This window comes from Octodon degus, unplaced genomic scaffold, assembly GCF_000260255.1.
Source record: "Octodon degus isolate 3935 unplaced genomic scaffold, OctDeg1.0 scaffold00100, whole genome shotgun sequence".
Taxonomy (NCBI): domain Eukaryota; kingdom Metazoa; phylum Chordata; class Mammalia; order Rodentia; family Octodontidae; genus Octodon; species Octodon degus.
In genome coordinates this window covers 8523898-8539790 of record NW_004524676.1, presented here as the reverse complement: position 1 = coordinate 8539790, position 15893 = coordinate 8523898, and the positions used below count along the sequence as shown (strand labels likewise).

General features: G+C 42.2%; 1 protein-coding gene across 3 annotated transcripts in view; it reads left to right on the top strand.

Annotated features, from left to right (window-relative positions):
- The first annotated feature begins 3245 nt into the window (after positions 1-3245).
- The window catches only part of Ccnt1 (cyclin T1), a 22531-nt gene continuing 9883 nt past the window's right edge, over positions 3246-15893 (top strand). The window contains exons 1-4 of one of the 3 annotated variants that reach the window (XM_004638608.2): positions 3246-3610; positions 5224-5305; positions 9812-9940; positions 14996-15056. In XM_004638608.2, the coding sequence (XP_004638665.1) occupies positions 3453-3610; positions 5224-5305; positions 9812-9940; positions 14996-15056 (430 nt within the window). In that variant the 5' untranslated portion in view covers positions 3246-3452. The other 2 variants (XR_002822645.1, XM_023723599.1) reach the window with 2 other exon arrangements.

Here is a 15893-nt window from a genome sequence, read left to right as displayed (position 1 = left end):
CTGGGTCTACCCTGTGGGGAGGTGAAAGGGTACTGCACTGGAGCTGAGGCGGATGGTTAGAAGCACCTCAGGAGCTGACTGGGTCTGCCCTGTGGAAAGGTGAAAGGGTACTGCACCCTGGGCTGGGCTGGAGAGAGGTCGGGGTGGTCTCTCGGAAGGTAAGCTGTTTTAAGGGCTTTGGCCATATTAGAGGACCACCACAATAATTCAGCAATTCTTACTAAGGTCAGAACCTATCATTAAATAGGGAACCAAACATAGGTTAGAGGATTAGGCAAGACAGATCCAGAAGAAATAATTTTGGCTGTTTAAAAACATTAGGGCCAGCAAAATAGCTCAGCAGATTAAAGTGCAAGCAGGCGCAGGGGCTGGGCATTTTGAGTTGCAACTGAGATGGGGCGTGGTGGCATGCGCCTGTAATTCCAGCTCTTAGAGGCTGTAAATAGGCGGATCACTATGAGTCTGATCTAGTAGTGAGACCCTGAACACCCTGTATCCCTTCTCTAAAATATAAGTAAATTAAAAAAAAAAAAAAAAAAACCCGGGGCGGGAGAGATGGATCAGTAGAATAAGCACTTCCCTGGCAAGCACAAGGGTCTGAGTTCAATCTCTGGTTCTGCCAAAGAAACCCCCCAAAAACCCCACCAACATTATTGCCAGGCATGACGACAGACACCCACAATCCCAGGCTGAAGCAAGAGGATCTCAAGTCTAATCCAGCCTGGGCAGCTTGGTGATTTAGCCAGACCCTGTCTAAAATGCAAAAATGAAAAAGGGCTGGAGATGAGGCTTAGTGTGAAGATCCCGGGTTCAATCTGTTGTGCTATAACACACAAAACCAGAACAAAACAAAACATTAAAGGGGCTGAGGGTGTACCTCAGTAGTAGTGAGCATGGCTAGTATAAATAATAAAAAAGCAATATACACAATTAATATAACTAAAAAAAGTGCTTATTTTACTATTTTTAGTACTAAAAAGTACTAAAAGTACTTTATTTTTTTTACTAGAAAAAAGTTTGTGGGCCAGTCAGGTACCTGTGGATTAAAGTGCCTGCTTAGGCAGTCACAGGAACCAGGGTTTGATCCCTGGCACGCTGTGTCCCCCCATGTGCCGAGACAATTGAGACTGGGTATGATGGTGCCTCCTGTAATCCCAGCACTTGGGAGGCTGAAAACAGGAGGATCACTCCGAATCCAATCTGTGTAGTGAGACCCTGTAGACCCTGTACTAAATATATATTGTTTAAAAGTTTGTGGCATAAGTTAAAGTGGTGTTTTTTAAATCTCATTATCTGAAGTCATTTTAAGCTTTCAGAGCCTCAATTTCTACAGCATCAAAAGGAGCCAATACTAATTGTAGGCAGTATACTGCAGAGGAGGATCTGAAATGCAAGGAAATATTTCTGAGAAGGAAGTAGACTCAAACACACTAAGTTAGCAATGATAAAACCTGAAGTATTAACACAAGACAAACAACTACGTTATCCAGATTTACCCAAATTTAATCATGGTAAGCTAAGAATAATTCTTGAAAACAAAAAATCCAGTTCACTAAAATGGCAACAATAATGGAATTATGTTTGACTTTAAAACTGACACTTGGGGATAAAGACATAGCTCAGTGGTAGAAGTCTTGCCTAGTACATGTGAGGCCCTGGGTTCAATTCGCGGCACCACAAAAACAAATTTAAAAACCTAACTCAGCCAGGCATGGTGGCACAGACATGCTATTTCAGCACTCGGGAGGCAGGGGCAAGAGAATCCCTGTGAGGCAAAGGCCGTCCTGGGTTGCATAGTGAGTTGGATGCTAGCCTGAACCAGACAGCAAGACCCTGTCTGTTGTGAGCAGTTATCTGAAAAAGACATACTGACTGTTTACTACAGCCAGATCTGTACTATTTTTGTATCCCTAGCCCATAGAGATACAAAAATGAAGGCAGTGGCCTTGTCCTGGATTTTAATAGAACGCTTTTAACAAGCCAAAGTCACACTTTCATAAGATCTACAGATGCTTCATTAAGTACCAGGAACTATTACAAATGCTTTCCACTCATTCAATGTTCACTTGCTTCATTTCAAACTTAAAATGTTGGTACTAATAATCACATAAATCTTCTAGAAGAGGCTCAGAGAGGCTAACATCTTGCCCAGAATCAAACAGCTATTAGATGAGATGATGGAACTGGGTTACAAATTTTCTTTTCTTTCTGGTACTGGGGATGGCACCCAGGGCCTTTTCACTGAGATACATCTCCAGTCCTTCTATAATCATTTTTATTTTCAAGACAGGATCCCACCAACTCATGAAATTCCCTAGGGAGAGCTAGAATTTACAATCCTGCTTTAGCATTCCATATTGCTGGGTTACAGGAAGGCCTGGCGCCAAGCTGGGATACAGTTTGACAAAGGATTTGAATTTACACATTCTGCACGTGAGGGATGTTGGTGTTCACCCATCCGCACACAGGGATAAAGCATCATTACTTCTTGCGGGCATGGTGGCACGTGCCTTCAATGCTGCGTTCTGGGGGGCTCCTGACAGATTGAAGCCTGTGTAATTTAGCGAGACTGTCTCAAAAAAAAAAAGAGTTGGGACATACAAAAGTTCAGCGTGGAAAGCGCTGGGTTCGACTCCCAGTACCGGAAAACAAATAAAACTTCCTTAGACTGGTGCCGATTAAACGAAACAGCGTACTAAGAGTCAGCACTGTGCTCGGGGCACGTTGGGCATTAGATTAATTTCACTTAATTCAAGTTTGGTCTCTATACCTACATAGGGAAAGGGCTTTGGCTACACGCTGTACAGAGACTTTTCTTTCTTTTTTTGCGGAACCGGGGATTGAACTCAGGCCCTTGCGCTTGCCAGGCAAGTGCGTGGTCAACTGAGCCATCTCCGCGGCTCCTGTACAGCGACTTTTCACACGGGCTGTGCCACTTGACAGTGCTGCTCTGTTTCGATACACAGTGCGGCCAGTCTTTGATTACACTTCAGTTTTATAAACGTCTCACCTATTTCCTCAATCAAGTTCTCCGCTATTTCCACCACAAACGGCACTCCCTCAGGAGCGCCGGGCGGCGTGCGGAGGTGCGCGCCTCGAGAAGCCACGACCGCTGCCTCGCGCAGCCAGGGCGCGAACGCTCAGCCCAGTTCTCGCGGGGAGAAACTCGGGCTTTAAACGAGAACTGCAGCCGTCACGTGACTGGCACGCGCGTGCTCGCCTCAAGGTCTTTCCTGGTCCCAGACTGGCTGTTAACTGGGCTACGGGGCGTCGCGAGGGCCATTACGGAAGTAGGCGCGTTGATTTTTCGCTTCCGGGCGGAAGCGTGTCTTCCGGTCCAGAGCGGAAGTTCGTCACGTCGCGGTTGCCTCCGCACAGCGGATGTGTGTCGCCGCTCGGGTGACGCTGTGAAGTGCTTGCAGCCTTTGCCGCTGCCTTCTGGTGGAAGCACTATGGAGGAAGAGAGAAAGAACAACAAACGGTGGTATTTTACCCGCGAACAGCTGGAAAATAGCCCATCCCGCCGCTTTGGCCTGGACGCAGACAAAGAACTTTCCTATCGCCAGCAGGCGGCGAATCTGCTCCAGGACATGGGACAACGTCTGAACGTGTATCCTTGCGGCCTAGGCCTCGGGCTGGGACTTGGCGTGCCCCGCGTCCGGGCCCAGGCTCCGCGGGCTCGGAAGGGCAGGACGGCGGCGGGAGCGGGCGGCGGGCGGCGCGAGGCTCGAGGCGGAGCCAGTTTCCCGCTCGCGCGCGCGCTCGGGCCGCCCGCCTTGCTGGGAATTGCTGCCCTTTTCCGGCTTTGCTGTAGCCGGGCCTTTGGGGTCCCTCCTGCTGCAGGGGCGTTGCGGCTTTTCTCTGTCCTGGCCAGGAGGCGAGCAGAGCGTTCTGTTGACGGTCCTCCGGACCGAAGTGTGCGAAAGGCTTCCGGAAATGCCGCGCCAGGAGCCCGTACCGGCGGCCGAGGCCTGGCGGCCCGGCCTGGCTCAGAATAGGTTCCTCCCGCTTGCTGGCTGTTTGAGAAAACGCGAATTATTGGCGGTCTTGTCTGTAAAATGGATACTGCTTGATTTGAGCCTAGGCCCACCACAGTGCTTGCCGCTCAGACTTCAGTAATAACCATTGTCCCAGTTGTGTCCAGTTTGAGAGGAATGGGAGATGTCAGGCTGGGTTTCTAGTATTGTAAACCCATGGATCTAATTCTTAAATGGTTTACAAAATATTGGATCCATAAGTCACACAAGCGTTTTTTCCTTTTTTTTTTTTTTTTTTTCGTAGTTCAAAGTTATCTAGCGACTTTTCTTCCCCAAATTACTGTTGTCCAAAAATGTTTTCATTCTGTGTTCTTTCAACTGTGTGAATAATTTTTTCCCTAGATGCAGCTTCGGGCTATTTAGCTTTTACTCAAATGCTTGTTAAGGGTGTGCTTGCTTCAAAATTGGTGCCATTTGCCATTTTGTTTCCTGTTGATACCCATTTGTTTCCTAAGCATCCAGTCTGTGCGAATTAAACCGTTTTTTAAAAATCTGCTTCAATGTATCCTTAATAAGCTTTTTTGTTAGTGTGTTACTAATGTTGCCGTTGTGGGACAGTGACATCCCTATCTTACGTATTGTCTGGTCAGGAGCTCCTTCTGAGTAAGGCATTTACAAGTTTTCTTGGGGCTGAGGAATAGGGGATCAGTGGATAACCCTATCTTTGAAATGGGGAGGGTTCTGGAGGTAAAGGCACAGGCAAGCACAAAGTCATGGGCTGCGGTGGGGGCAGTTTTTCTTTAGTGAATCTAGTATCAAATCATTTCAAAGTTGTTTTTGGTTCCACAGATCATGACCTTGGGATTGCCAGAAGTAAGTCAAAGTAAATGCTGGAATTTAGAAGATGGAGAGAGAGGAGAGAAATTAGGGAGAGTCTTCTAAATCACATTAAGATATGCAGAAGGCAAGGGACTGAAAGGTTTAAGATCTTATGTAGTTTATATCCCATCCTGATCATACATCTCAAGAATTTTTATTCAATATGTTGATATTAAATATTTGTTAAAAGTATTATGCTTCAATTGGCAGTTTAGTGAAAGAAAACAGTGATCTTTGACTTGAAGTGAGGACACTTAGGACCATCTACTGTGTTTGGCCATTTAGCCTGTTGGGGAGCAGCTGGAGATTATGTTTTGGGAGTTATACTGTCTGCCTGCCTGTTTTTGGACCTTAATTTGAACACTAGCTCACAATTGACTATCAACACTGCTATAGTATATATGCATCGATTTTACATGATTCAGTCTTTTACACAGTTTCATCGAACGGTAAGTATAATTTTTTCGTATGGTGTAACCATTTGGTGGTTTATTCCAAGTGCCAATTTGTGGTTGGTCTTTGCTACTGAAATGGAAATTGAATTTCAGAATTTAAGGTTGATCATCTTTATCACACTACTCTTTTGAGTCTAGCCTTGCAGTTTTCCTGTGAAGTGTGTCTAGTTTTCTGGTAGGGTTAGTATGTCTGTAGACTAGATCAGTTCACTGATTAAGTCAAGTGATAAATACTGAAATGATAGATGATATAAATTTAGATTTTCCAAAAGTCGGATAAAATTCCATTGAATGATTGGTTTGAAGAAGACGGTATGGTATAATGACTGAGGAAATGACTTTCAAGAGTGGGAAAGAGCTGGGTATAGTGGCACATATTTGTAACCCCAGTACTTGGGCGGTTGAAAGAGGAGGATCACCTGGAGTTTGAGGCCAGCCAGGACTATATAATGAAACTCTGACTCAACAAAAACGAAAAACAGAAAAAAGAAAATAGTAAAGTAACAAAAGAATTTTTTGCTTGGGCAATAATAAATACAGTGGTGCTATTTTCTGTTTTGCTCCCGAAATGGTCCATTAAACGTTACTGCAAATAATTTGGAAATGAATTCATGATGATGATTTTGGTGTAGGTATCACTATTTCATAAAATCTGAAGGTAAGGGGGATAAATTTGGAACACTTCCTGTGGATATGTGAATCAAATATTTTAGTTGTTTTTTCAAGAAACTTGTTTTAGATTTAGGGTAGTAGATTTTGAATTCCCTTTTTAATGCTGTAGGGAGAGAATCTGAAGCTGGATATAGTTCATATAATAGAAGAAATTGGCAGATTCAGGACTGTGAGTACTGAGTGCAGTGGCACACATATACTGTCCCTCTGGAGGGAGGCTGAGGCAGGAGGATTGCAAGTGTAAGACCCACCTGGGTGGCTTAACAAGACTGTGTCTCAGAATAGAAAATAGAAAAGTGCTGAAAAAGTGGCTCAGTGGTAGAGCTGTCTGCCACCACACTCAGCCTCCACATAGTATTTGTGTTACCATAATTTCTTTACCTAGTTGACTATTGCTTTATATTCAAGTTGTTTCCCAATTTCTGTAGGTGAAATTAACGATGTTTATGTAAAATTTTTGTTTCATGAATATACAGTATAGAACTACTCTACATTGTCTTCAGCATTATAGGAGACAGTTCTTTTGGGTATATCCTGACTAACCACAAATACTTTTTACTTCAGGAAATATTTATAGCCAGGAGTGGCTGGCTCATGCCTGTAATCCTAGTGCTCTGAGAAGCTGAGGTAGGAGAATAGGAAGGTTGAGCCATCCTGGGCAATTTAGTGAGTTTGTAAGCGATGGTTAGAGCTGTAGCTCAGCGTGAAGGCACTGGTGTGCTAGGCCTCCCTCCCCCAATTTGAACAGGTTCAAAGGATTCTTTGATAAGATAGAAGAGATCTAAAATTATCTTTTCAGTTAGTAGAGTTGAGGTTTTCAAAGTTTGACAGTACAGCACAGAAATAAATCTAAAGCATATACAGTAATTTTTTTGTGTTGTTATATATATGTAACCACCAGATAAGATTTCCAGTACCCTGGTAGGTAGAGTACCTGGCCTTTAATGGAAATAAATTTTACTTCATTAGTGAACGTGGAGACCCTGTAGACCGAACTCATAGTGATCCTCCTGTTTATAGCTTCTCAAGTGCTGGGATTACAGGCGCACCACCATATCCAAAGACTCATATTTTTCATTGGTGTGTTATAAAATTGCTTCTTGATAGAGTGGTTGTTAGGGTTTGAATGAATTAATTTAGCTGAGTGTGGTGGTGCATGCCTTTAATCCCAGCACTTGGGATGCTGACACAGGATTGTATGAGTCTGAGGCCAGCCTGGGCTACATAAGTTAGTTAAAGGCCAACCTGAACTGCATGGTGAGACCCAGTCTCAAAAAAGAAAACTAAAAAAAAAATCTAAAAAATTTAATAAAAAGTATCTCAGTGGCACAGTACCAGCCCAAAGCAGACAATAAATAATGAATATTAGCTTTTCTTCTTTTGATGGTGGTGGTGGTGCTTGGAATTGAACCCAGAGCCTTAACTCTGAGCTACACTCCCAGCTCAATTGCTCGCTCTGTCTGTCTAGGTTTTTTGAGACAGGGCCTTACCATGTAGTCTAGGCTGACCTTAAACTCACTATTAGCCCAGGTTGGCTTTGAACTTGTACCAATCTTCTTGACTCAGCCTCCCAAATGCTGGAATTATAGGCATGTGCCATCACACCTGTGTTTTATTTTTTATTTTGAGACAGGGTCCTGCTAATTTGCCCAGGCTGGTCTTGAACTTAGGATTCCCCTGCCTCGTTTTCCTAGAGGATGAGATCATAGCATGAACCACCATGCCTAATTTAAGTATTCCTCTTACAAGTTGGGCATGGTGGAGCACAGCCCAGCTGCTCAGACTGAGGTAAGAGGATGGTAGGTTCAAGGCCAGCCCGGGCAACCCTGTCTCAGTATATATGGAACTGGGAGCCAGATGTGGTGCTGCATGCCTGTAATTTTAGCATTCAGGAGACAGACTGGAGGACCATGAATTTACAGCCAGCCTGAGCACCTTAACAGGACGACATAGCAATACTACCTTGCAGAATGTGGGATGGGGTGGGGCTATAGCTGAGTCTTGACTGAGTTCACTCTCTGGTATTCAAAAAAAAGTAACTTCTGCTTTATTCTTACAGCAACTTACATTGTTGATCTTACTTATTTTTTAGGGCCAGGTTAGGACAAAGTATTTGAATATAGAAAATTTTATAAACAAAATTAGAGATATAAGGAAGTAGTGTGCATCTCAGAGAATCTGCCTTATGTTTGGTGAGAAAATGATAAGCTTGATAAGGAATTTGATGAACACATCCCACTAGATTTGTCTTTGTATTAAAAAACTATGCATATTTGGTTCTGTACTAATAGTTTTCCACTGTTGCCTGTTTATAATTGCCTGCTCTAAACTTTTATTTGCTAATGTTTGTTTATTTTTTATTTTTATTTATTTTTTGGCAGAACCGGGGATTGAACTCAGGCCCTTGCGCTTGCCAGGCAAGCGCTTATTCTACTGAGCTATCTCCTGGCTCGTTTAATTTTTTATATTTATTTATTTATTTATTTATTTGGTACAAGGTCTCGCTATGCAGTTCAGACTTGTAGTCATTTCCTGTCCCAGCCTCCCTAGCACTAGGATTACAGGGGTGCGCCACCACACCCAATTTCAGTAGCCATCATGGCAGCATGGCATGCAATCCTGGGAATTGAACCCAGGTCCTTATGCTTGCCAGGCAGGTGCTTAGTTAAATCTCTGAGCTATCTCCCCAGCCTCTGCTAATGTTTATTAAATTTCTTTTAAATCAACCTTTGTGGTGGTGCACTGTTGTGATCCCAGCTACATGCAATGCTGAGGCAGAGGGATCACAAATTCTAGGCTAGTGGGGGCTACGTAGTGAGTTCAAGACCAGCTTGGATTGTAGAGGGAGACCAAAAACCAAAATGAACTTTAAGTATGTTTTACATTTTCTTTCATCTATTACCCAATTATCTTTCCTGAATACTTACTTAAATTCTCTTTTTTTTCCCCTAAAATCTTGTGTCATTTTTGGTAAAATCCATTTGTGTTCCACATCAGATTATCTATTTCATTTAATTATTCACTGTATTCTGAATGGTCTCCCTGTGTAGATCCTCAGTTTTGTTTATGTCCATTTCCATTAGTTTTGCTGTGGTTATCCAAAGTTTGAAGAAAGTATTTGCAGAAAGTTATATATAACTGAAACAAATTTGAAGGAGAGGAATTGTTACTGTGAACTGTATGGAGAAAAATTTCTAGAAAAAGTATAGCCTGAGTAGCAGCAGACATACAAATAAGTATCAGTTTCCATTTTGGTCAGTAAAGTGAAATATTTAAATTCTATAAAATTAATGCATTTCATGTATTCCGGGTACATTTTAGCTCTTGCTGTTATGGTTGATTCATTTATACATGTATTTGTATATATGTAGGAACGTATTTGACAGGATATCACTGTGTAGTTAGACGGGCCTTGAATTTGCAGTGATCCTCCTGCATCAGCCTCCTGAGTGTGCATGCCTGACACACAGATGTGGAGGTATGGGCCCATACCTTCTAGATATAAACAGTAGTAGCCTAGATAGTTTTGTTTGTTTGTTTTTGGCTGACTCAGCCTGCCCTGAGGGCAGGGCTAGTGTGGTATGTGGTGTCTGAGATTGAACCAGGTCCCCTGTGCTTGCCTAAGCAGGTGCTTTAGACCACTGAGCTATCTCACAGGCCCATCCTAGATAGTTTTAAGGAGAGTGTTGTAGGTTGGTGTTTGCAAGTGGATTAACAGATAAGAAAGGAAAATACACTTCTAAGAGAGGTAAAAGCATAGACAAGAAGTGAGAAGATAAGGCAAAGAATTTGATTTGTTTGAAACTGATTTATCTTCTTTCTCTCCAGTCTGTAGCTCCAGCAGCCTTGTTTCTAGCTGCTAAAGTGGAAGAGCAGCCAAAAAAATTGGAGCATGTCATCAAAGTAGCACATACTTGTCTTCATCCTCAGGAGTCACTTCCTGACACCCGGAGTGAGGTGGGTGACTAGTTACAGATCTACTTTGCTTTTCTTGCCTCCCCTCCTCTCCTCTCCCTTTTTAAAAAATGTATTTGGTACAGGGTCTCACTATGCAGCTCTGGACTTGTAGTGATCCTTCTGTTTTCAGCCTCTCCAGTGCTGGGGTTACAGCTGTGCACCGCTACACCAGGTCTTGGTAACCCGTTCGGGGGCAGGGCTGGTGTGGCATGCAGGGCCAGGGATCGAACCCCTGTCCCTGTGCTTACCAAAGCAGGTGCTTAGTCCACTGGCACTATAATTAGGTATTTATGCATGTGTATCAAATTTATTTTGAGAACGATCTCAAGGTGCATCTATTTACCTAGGAATTTCTCAAGCTTATCCTTTTGTGGTGAGTAATATGCTGTTGTTTAAAAAAAAAAAAAAACATGTCATCTTTATCCATTCTCCAGTTGATGGGAATTTGGGCTGTTTCCAAGATTGGGCTGTTGTTATAAGCTGTGCCACTATAGACAGGTATGCGTATGTTGCTGTAATATCATGCTTTTGATTCTCCATGGAAGATATTCAGAAGGGGAATAGTTGGGTCAAATGGAACCCCTAGTCAGTCCTAAGCTGTTTTTTTTTCCTTTTTCAGACAGGGTTTCAATATGCAGTTCAGGCTGACTTTGAGCTCACAGTACTCTTCCTGTCCAGCCTTGCCCTAGTTTTTTTTGGCAGAACTGAGGATTGAACTCGGGCCCTTGCACTTGCCAGGGAAGCGCTTAATTCCACTCAGCCATCTCCCCGGCCCCAATGATTTTTTTGTACTAGGAGTGGAACTTGGGACTTTGTGCTTGCCAGGCAGGTGCTTGTGCCACTGAGGTATAGCCCCAGCTCTGTCCTAGTTTTTTGAGAAATCACTACACAGATTTTTGCAGTGGTTGTACCAGTCTGCATTCTCACCAATAGTGGAGAAGGGTTTCTTTTTCCCCAGTGTCCCACCAGCATTTGTTATGGTTGATTTCTTGATAAAAGATGTTTTTTCTGGGTGAGATGTTTTAATTTGTATCTGTTGAATGGCCAGTATTCTTCTTGGGTTGGGTCTTTGAAGTTTCTGGGGGGCTTTTTTGTTGTTGTTGTTCTTTATAAGTTCTCATAGTAATCCTTTGAGCAACAGCTTGCAGACATTTTTCCCCCACTGTGGTTGTCTCTTCACTCTGCTGGTGATTTCTCTTGCTGTGTGAAAGGTTTTCAGTAAGATGAGGTCCCAGTTGTTGGTTCCATATACTTCCTGTGCAGTTGGGATTTTGCTCATGAAGTCTACACCATTGTCTTCAAGAATTTTACCTCTTCTGTATTCCAGCAGACAAATCTGCTTTTTTTATTTGGTTGTAATTTAATTTGGGATTTTTATTTACTAACGTTTGAATAGGGGGTATTAAGAGAAACTTATTTTATTTTTATTTTTATTTTTTTAACATTTATTTAGTGTGTGTGTGTGTGTGTGTGTATGTGGCCAGCTCAGCCCACCAGGGGGCGCGGCTGGCTGGCATGTGGTGCTGGGGGATCGAACCGCGGTCCCTGTGCTTTGCCAAGCTTGTTCCAAGTAGGTGCTTTAGACCACTGAGCCATCTCTCCAGCCCCGAAACTTGTTATTTTAACAAAAAAATTAAGTTTTATGGTGAAAATTTGTTGAGTTAAATTGAAAGATGCAGAAAACCAAATAACAATCTGCTGGAACATGAAATATTTTTAAGACGTAAGTGTAAGTAAAACCTTTCTGTAGGTAGAAACTTCCTTGATTATGTAAGAAATAGTACCAAAAGTCAAAAAATAAAATCACATCAAACTAAAAAGCTTCACAGCAAGGAAACCACTAACAGAGAGGCAACAACTTGTAGAGTGGGACGTTTCAGAAGAACTAATATCTGGAATATATAAAGAGCTCAAAAAGATTAGACCGCTCCCCAGATGTAGGACCTGATGAGAAAGAAAACGAAATACAGAAACAGCCAACGAATCCGTGAAACTGCTCCACATCACTGGCTCTTTGAGAAATGCAAGTTAAAACAACACTTGAGATTCCATCTCATTCCAGAAGGAATGGCTACCATCAGGAAGTCAGCCAGTAAACATGCTGGAGAGGCTTCTGGGCAAAAGGAACCCTTCTTCATGGTTGGTGGGAGTGTAAACTGGTTCAGCCACTATATATCACTATTGAGATTCCTCAGAAAACTAAAAATACAAATTCCACTTGACTTGGCTATTCTTCTTCTAGTTATCTTCCCAAAAGAGCTAAAGATATCGTACCAGAATGGTTCATGTATACCCATATTTATAGCAGCACAAGACATAATAGTTAGGGGCCGGGGAGATGGCTCAGTAGAATAAGCGCTTCCCTGGCAAGCAGAAGGGCCTGAGTTCAATCCCCGGTTCTAAAAAAAACAACCAAACAAAAAAACCGACATAATAGTTAAATCTTGGAGGCAGGCTATGTCCATCAGCAGATGAGTGGATAAAGAAAATATATTTATACATGATAGATGACTTCTCTGCTATAAAGATGAACTTGAATCATTTGTAGGAAATGGATATACTTTGAGACCATAATGTTAAGGAAATTAGAAGCTTAAAATATCAGGGCTGGCCATATAGCTTGGTGGACTAAAGTGCCTGCAAGCAGGCCCAGGGACGGGGTTAGATCCCCAAGCCTGCTGAGCAGGCCCTGCCCTTGGGGCACACTGAGATTGTGATTGAGACTGGGCTTGGTGGTGCTCGCCTGTAATCTCAGCACTTGGGAGGCTGAAAACGATTGTAGAATTCTCTTGTAGGAGAATCGCTACAATTAAGGTGTGTTGTGTAATGTGCCAATTCTCCACAGTGACTATAATACTCTATACTGCGGGGTCTCACTATAATTCAGGCTGTGTAGGAACTGATTATGTGGCCTAGACTGATCTGGAGCTTAGCGGTCTCCTGTCTCAGGCCCTAAGGGCTGAGTTTATACAGGCGTGACGCCGCTCACGCAGATTGATTTAGGGCTGGTATCAGAGGTGGAGTCCATGGCCTTGCACATGATGACCAGGTGCACTGTCATGGAGCTATGTCCTCAGCCCTTTTCATTTTGAGACAGGAATATGGTTAGGCTGCGTGGGCTCGTCTTGAACTGTAGTCTCCTGGCTTAGCGAGTAGGTGGGAATTCCTAGCATGTGTTCTGTGCCTGTCTTAGTTAAATTTGAGACTAATAAATGCCACTGGACCATAGAATTGAGTTAGCAAGATAAAGTAATCCCACCTTGTTTTTCTTTCTCAAGAGCATATGTATGTAATTTGTTATCTGAGTCTCAGGGTTGCTAAAAACAAAAAAAACTCATCTTTTTAGCCAGTAATTATAGCACTTTGTAAGCTGAGACGGGAAGATTGTGATTTTGAGGCCAGTTGGGGGTACATAGTGAGGTCAGGGCCGGCCTGGAATACAAAGAAAGAAAACCTTTCATTTTTAAATTTTTACTTAAATTATGTCTATAGAATCTCACTACACAGATTGGACTTGTAGTGATCCTCCTGTTTTCAGCCTCCCAGAAGCTGGGATTACAGACGTGCTACCGTGCCCAATCTCAGTCATTGGCTGTTTGCCCCAAGGGCAGGACTGGAACAGCACACCATCCCCAGTCCCTGGGTCTGCCTAAGCAGGCGGTTTAATCCACTGAGCTATCTGGCCAGCCAGAATCTTCAGTTTTTAGATTTAGTGTTTTAATTTTCTTCTTCTCTTCTTCCTCTTCCTTTTTTTTCAAAGACAGGGTCTCACCGTGTAGTCCAGGCTGCCTCAAATTCACTGTGTAGCCTAGGCTAGCCTCGAACTCATGGTGATCCTGCCCTGGCTTCCCAAGTACTAGGATTATAGTTGTGTGCAACCATGGCTGGCTATTCCTCATTATTTTAAAAGGAAATTAATCTTAATAATGTATTTTATGTAACTTGGCATATCTAAAATATTGTCACTTTAGCATATATCAATATTTAAGTTATTAATGAGGTGTTTTACATTTTTTAACTTAGTCTTTAGTATTCAGTGCTCAAGAAAATCTCAGTGCTTATATTACAGGTTAGATGAGGTTATGTTTCAAGTTAAATTTCTTGTATCTAAATCACTGGAATTCTAAAACTTAAAATATCAGTAAAAAAAATCAGATAAAGAAAAATGAAAATCATCCAAGTATCTGGTACTCTTTTGGTAACTATATATGAATAAAGTGTTTTTTCTGTGTTACTTTTTTTTTAATTAAAGGAAAAGTCTATTCACTGGGACTGCAGATAGTTTTTGTACCGTATTCCCCCAAAACAAGATCAGGTCTTAATTTTTGCTTCAGACCAGATGTGGTGGTACATACCTGTAGCCTAGCATTTGGGAGGCCGAGGTAGAAAGCTCACCAAGTTCAAGGCCAGCCTGTACTACAAAGCATCAGACCTGTTCCCCGCCCCCCACCAAAAAAAAAAAGTTCAAAAAGACTCAGTAGGGCTTATTATCAGGGGATGTCCGATGCCTTATTTTTTTCATAAACATCACTCCACATTTATTTACATACAAAAATCTATGTGTCAAACACAATCCTGTTTGCTTCCTTGGGAATGTCGTCATAACTCCAGACCCTGCATTCTGGCCAAATTTCTTGTGACTCTGTTTCCTGTAGAGCCCCTGGCCCCAGTCTCTTGTGTCCAGAAGTAGAGGTGCTTTTAAATGAGCCTGCTCATCATTCACTGTTACAGCTTTGAAATATAAAAACTCACATTAAACACAACCATATCTATTCATTGTCAAGTGCAGGTGACATTTGTGTGTTAAATATTAATGTCAATAATATGTATGTAAAAATATATATATATGTATATTATTTTATAATTCAACATGTCAGTTGTATGTTGCAGCAGATGTACTAAATGCATCTGACTGATGCTTTTAACTGGGGCTTATTTTTGGGATAGGGCTTATTAGCATCCTGAAAAATCATGTTAGGGCTTATTTTCTGGCTCAGTGTTTTTGGGGGAATGTGGTATTATACTTTTTTAGTGAATGTTTTCTCTTGTCTGTAGGCTTACTTGCAACAAGTTCAAGATCTGGTGATTTTAGAAAGCATAATTTTGCAGACTTTAGGTAAGTTTATTTGCTTAAAGCTATATATGATTTAATGGTTTGATAATAAAATTCACAAAACAAGAAATAGTAAGGGAATCCTCTGGGAACTTTTTTTTGATGGTACCAGGGATCGAACTCAGGACCTTATGCTTGCCAGGCAAGCACTCATTCCACTGAGCTATGTCCCTGGCCCCCTTTGGGAACATTTTTGCATCATTCCATCTTGTACTGGATTAGTGTGTGTGTAGAAATCAGAGTTTAACTTTGACCTGTACCACAGGGAGGGTGTGGGCAGTAGTCCATGGAAATAGCAGCTAGCAAGGCTTTTGGTTTTTGATTTTCCATACTAGAACTCGTGATTTACCTTTTGAGAGGTTTGACACTTTTTAACCTGATAAATAAGATAAAATTGGGGGCTGGGGAGATGACGCAGTATAATAAGCAAGGGCTGAGTTCAATTTCTGGTTCTGCCAAAAAAAAAAGACAAAATTATCTTTAAAAAAATTTCTCGCCGTGGATTGCTCTGGTCCTTCAGGCACTGCGTTAGACAGCTAGCATGGGAGAGTAGAGGTGGGGGACTTAAGTTAGGGTGGTTGTACGGGCAGTTCTGGTAATCCTTAAGTATTGAAATAGAATTTTGTTTTTCCTACCCTTACTTTCTTGCATCAAGTCTTGCTGTGTAGTTCAGACTGGCTGTGACCTCTGTGTAGCCCCTGTAGGCCTCAAGTTTGCAGTGGTCCTCCTCCCTCAACCTCCTGAGTGCTGGGATTCCAGGTGTGTAACACGACACCTGGCTGAAGGTTTAAGTTTTAGTGGTCATTTGAATAACTTATTTCTTCCAATTTTATATATTTT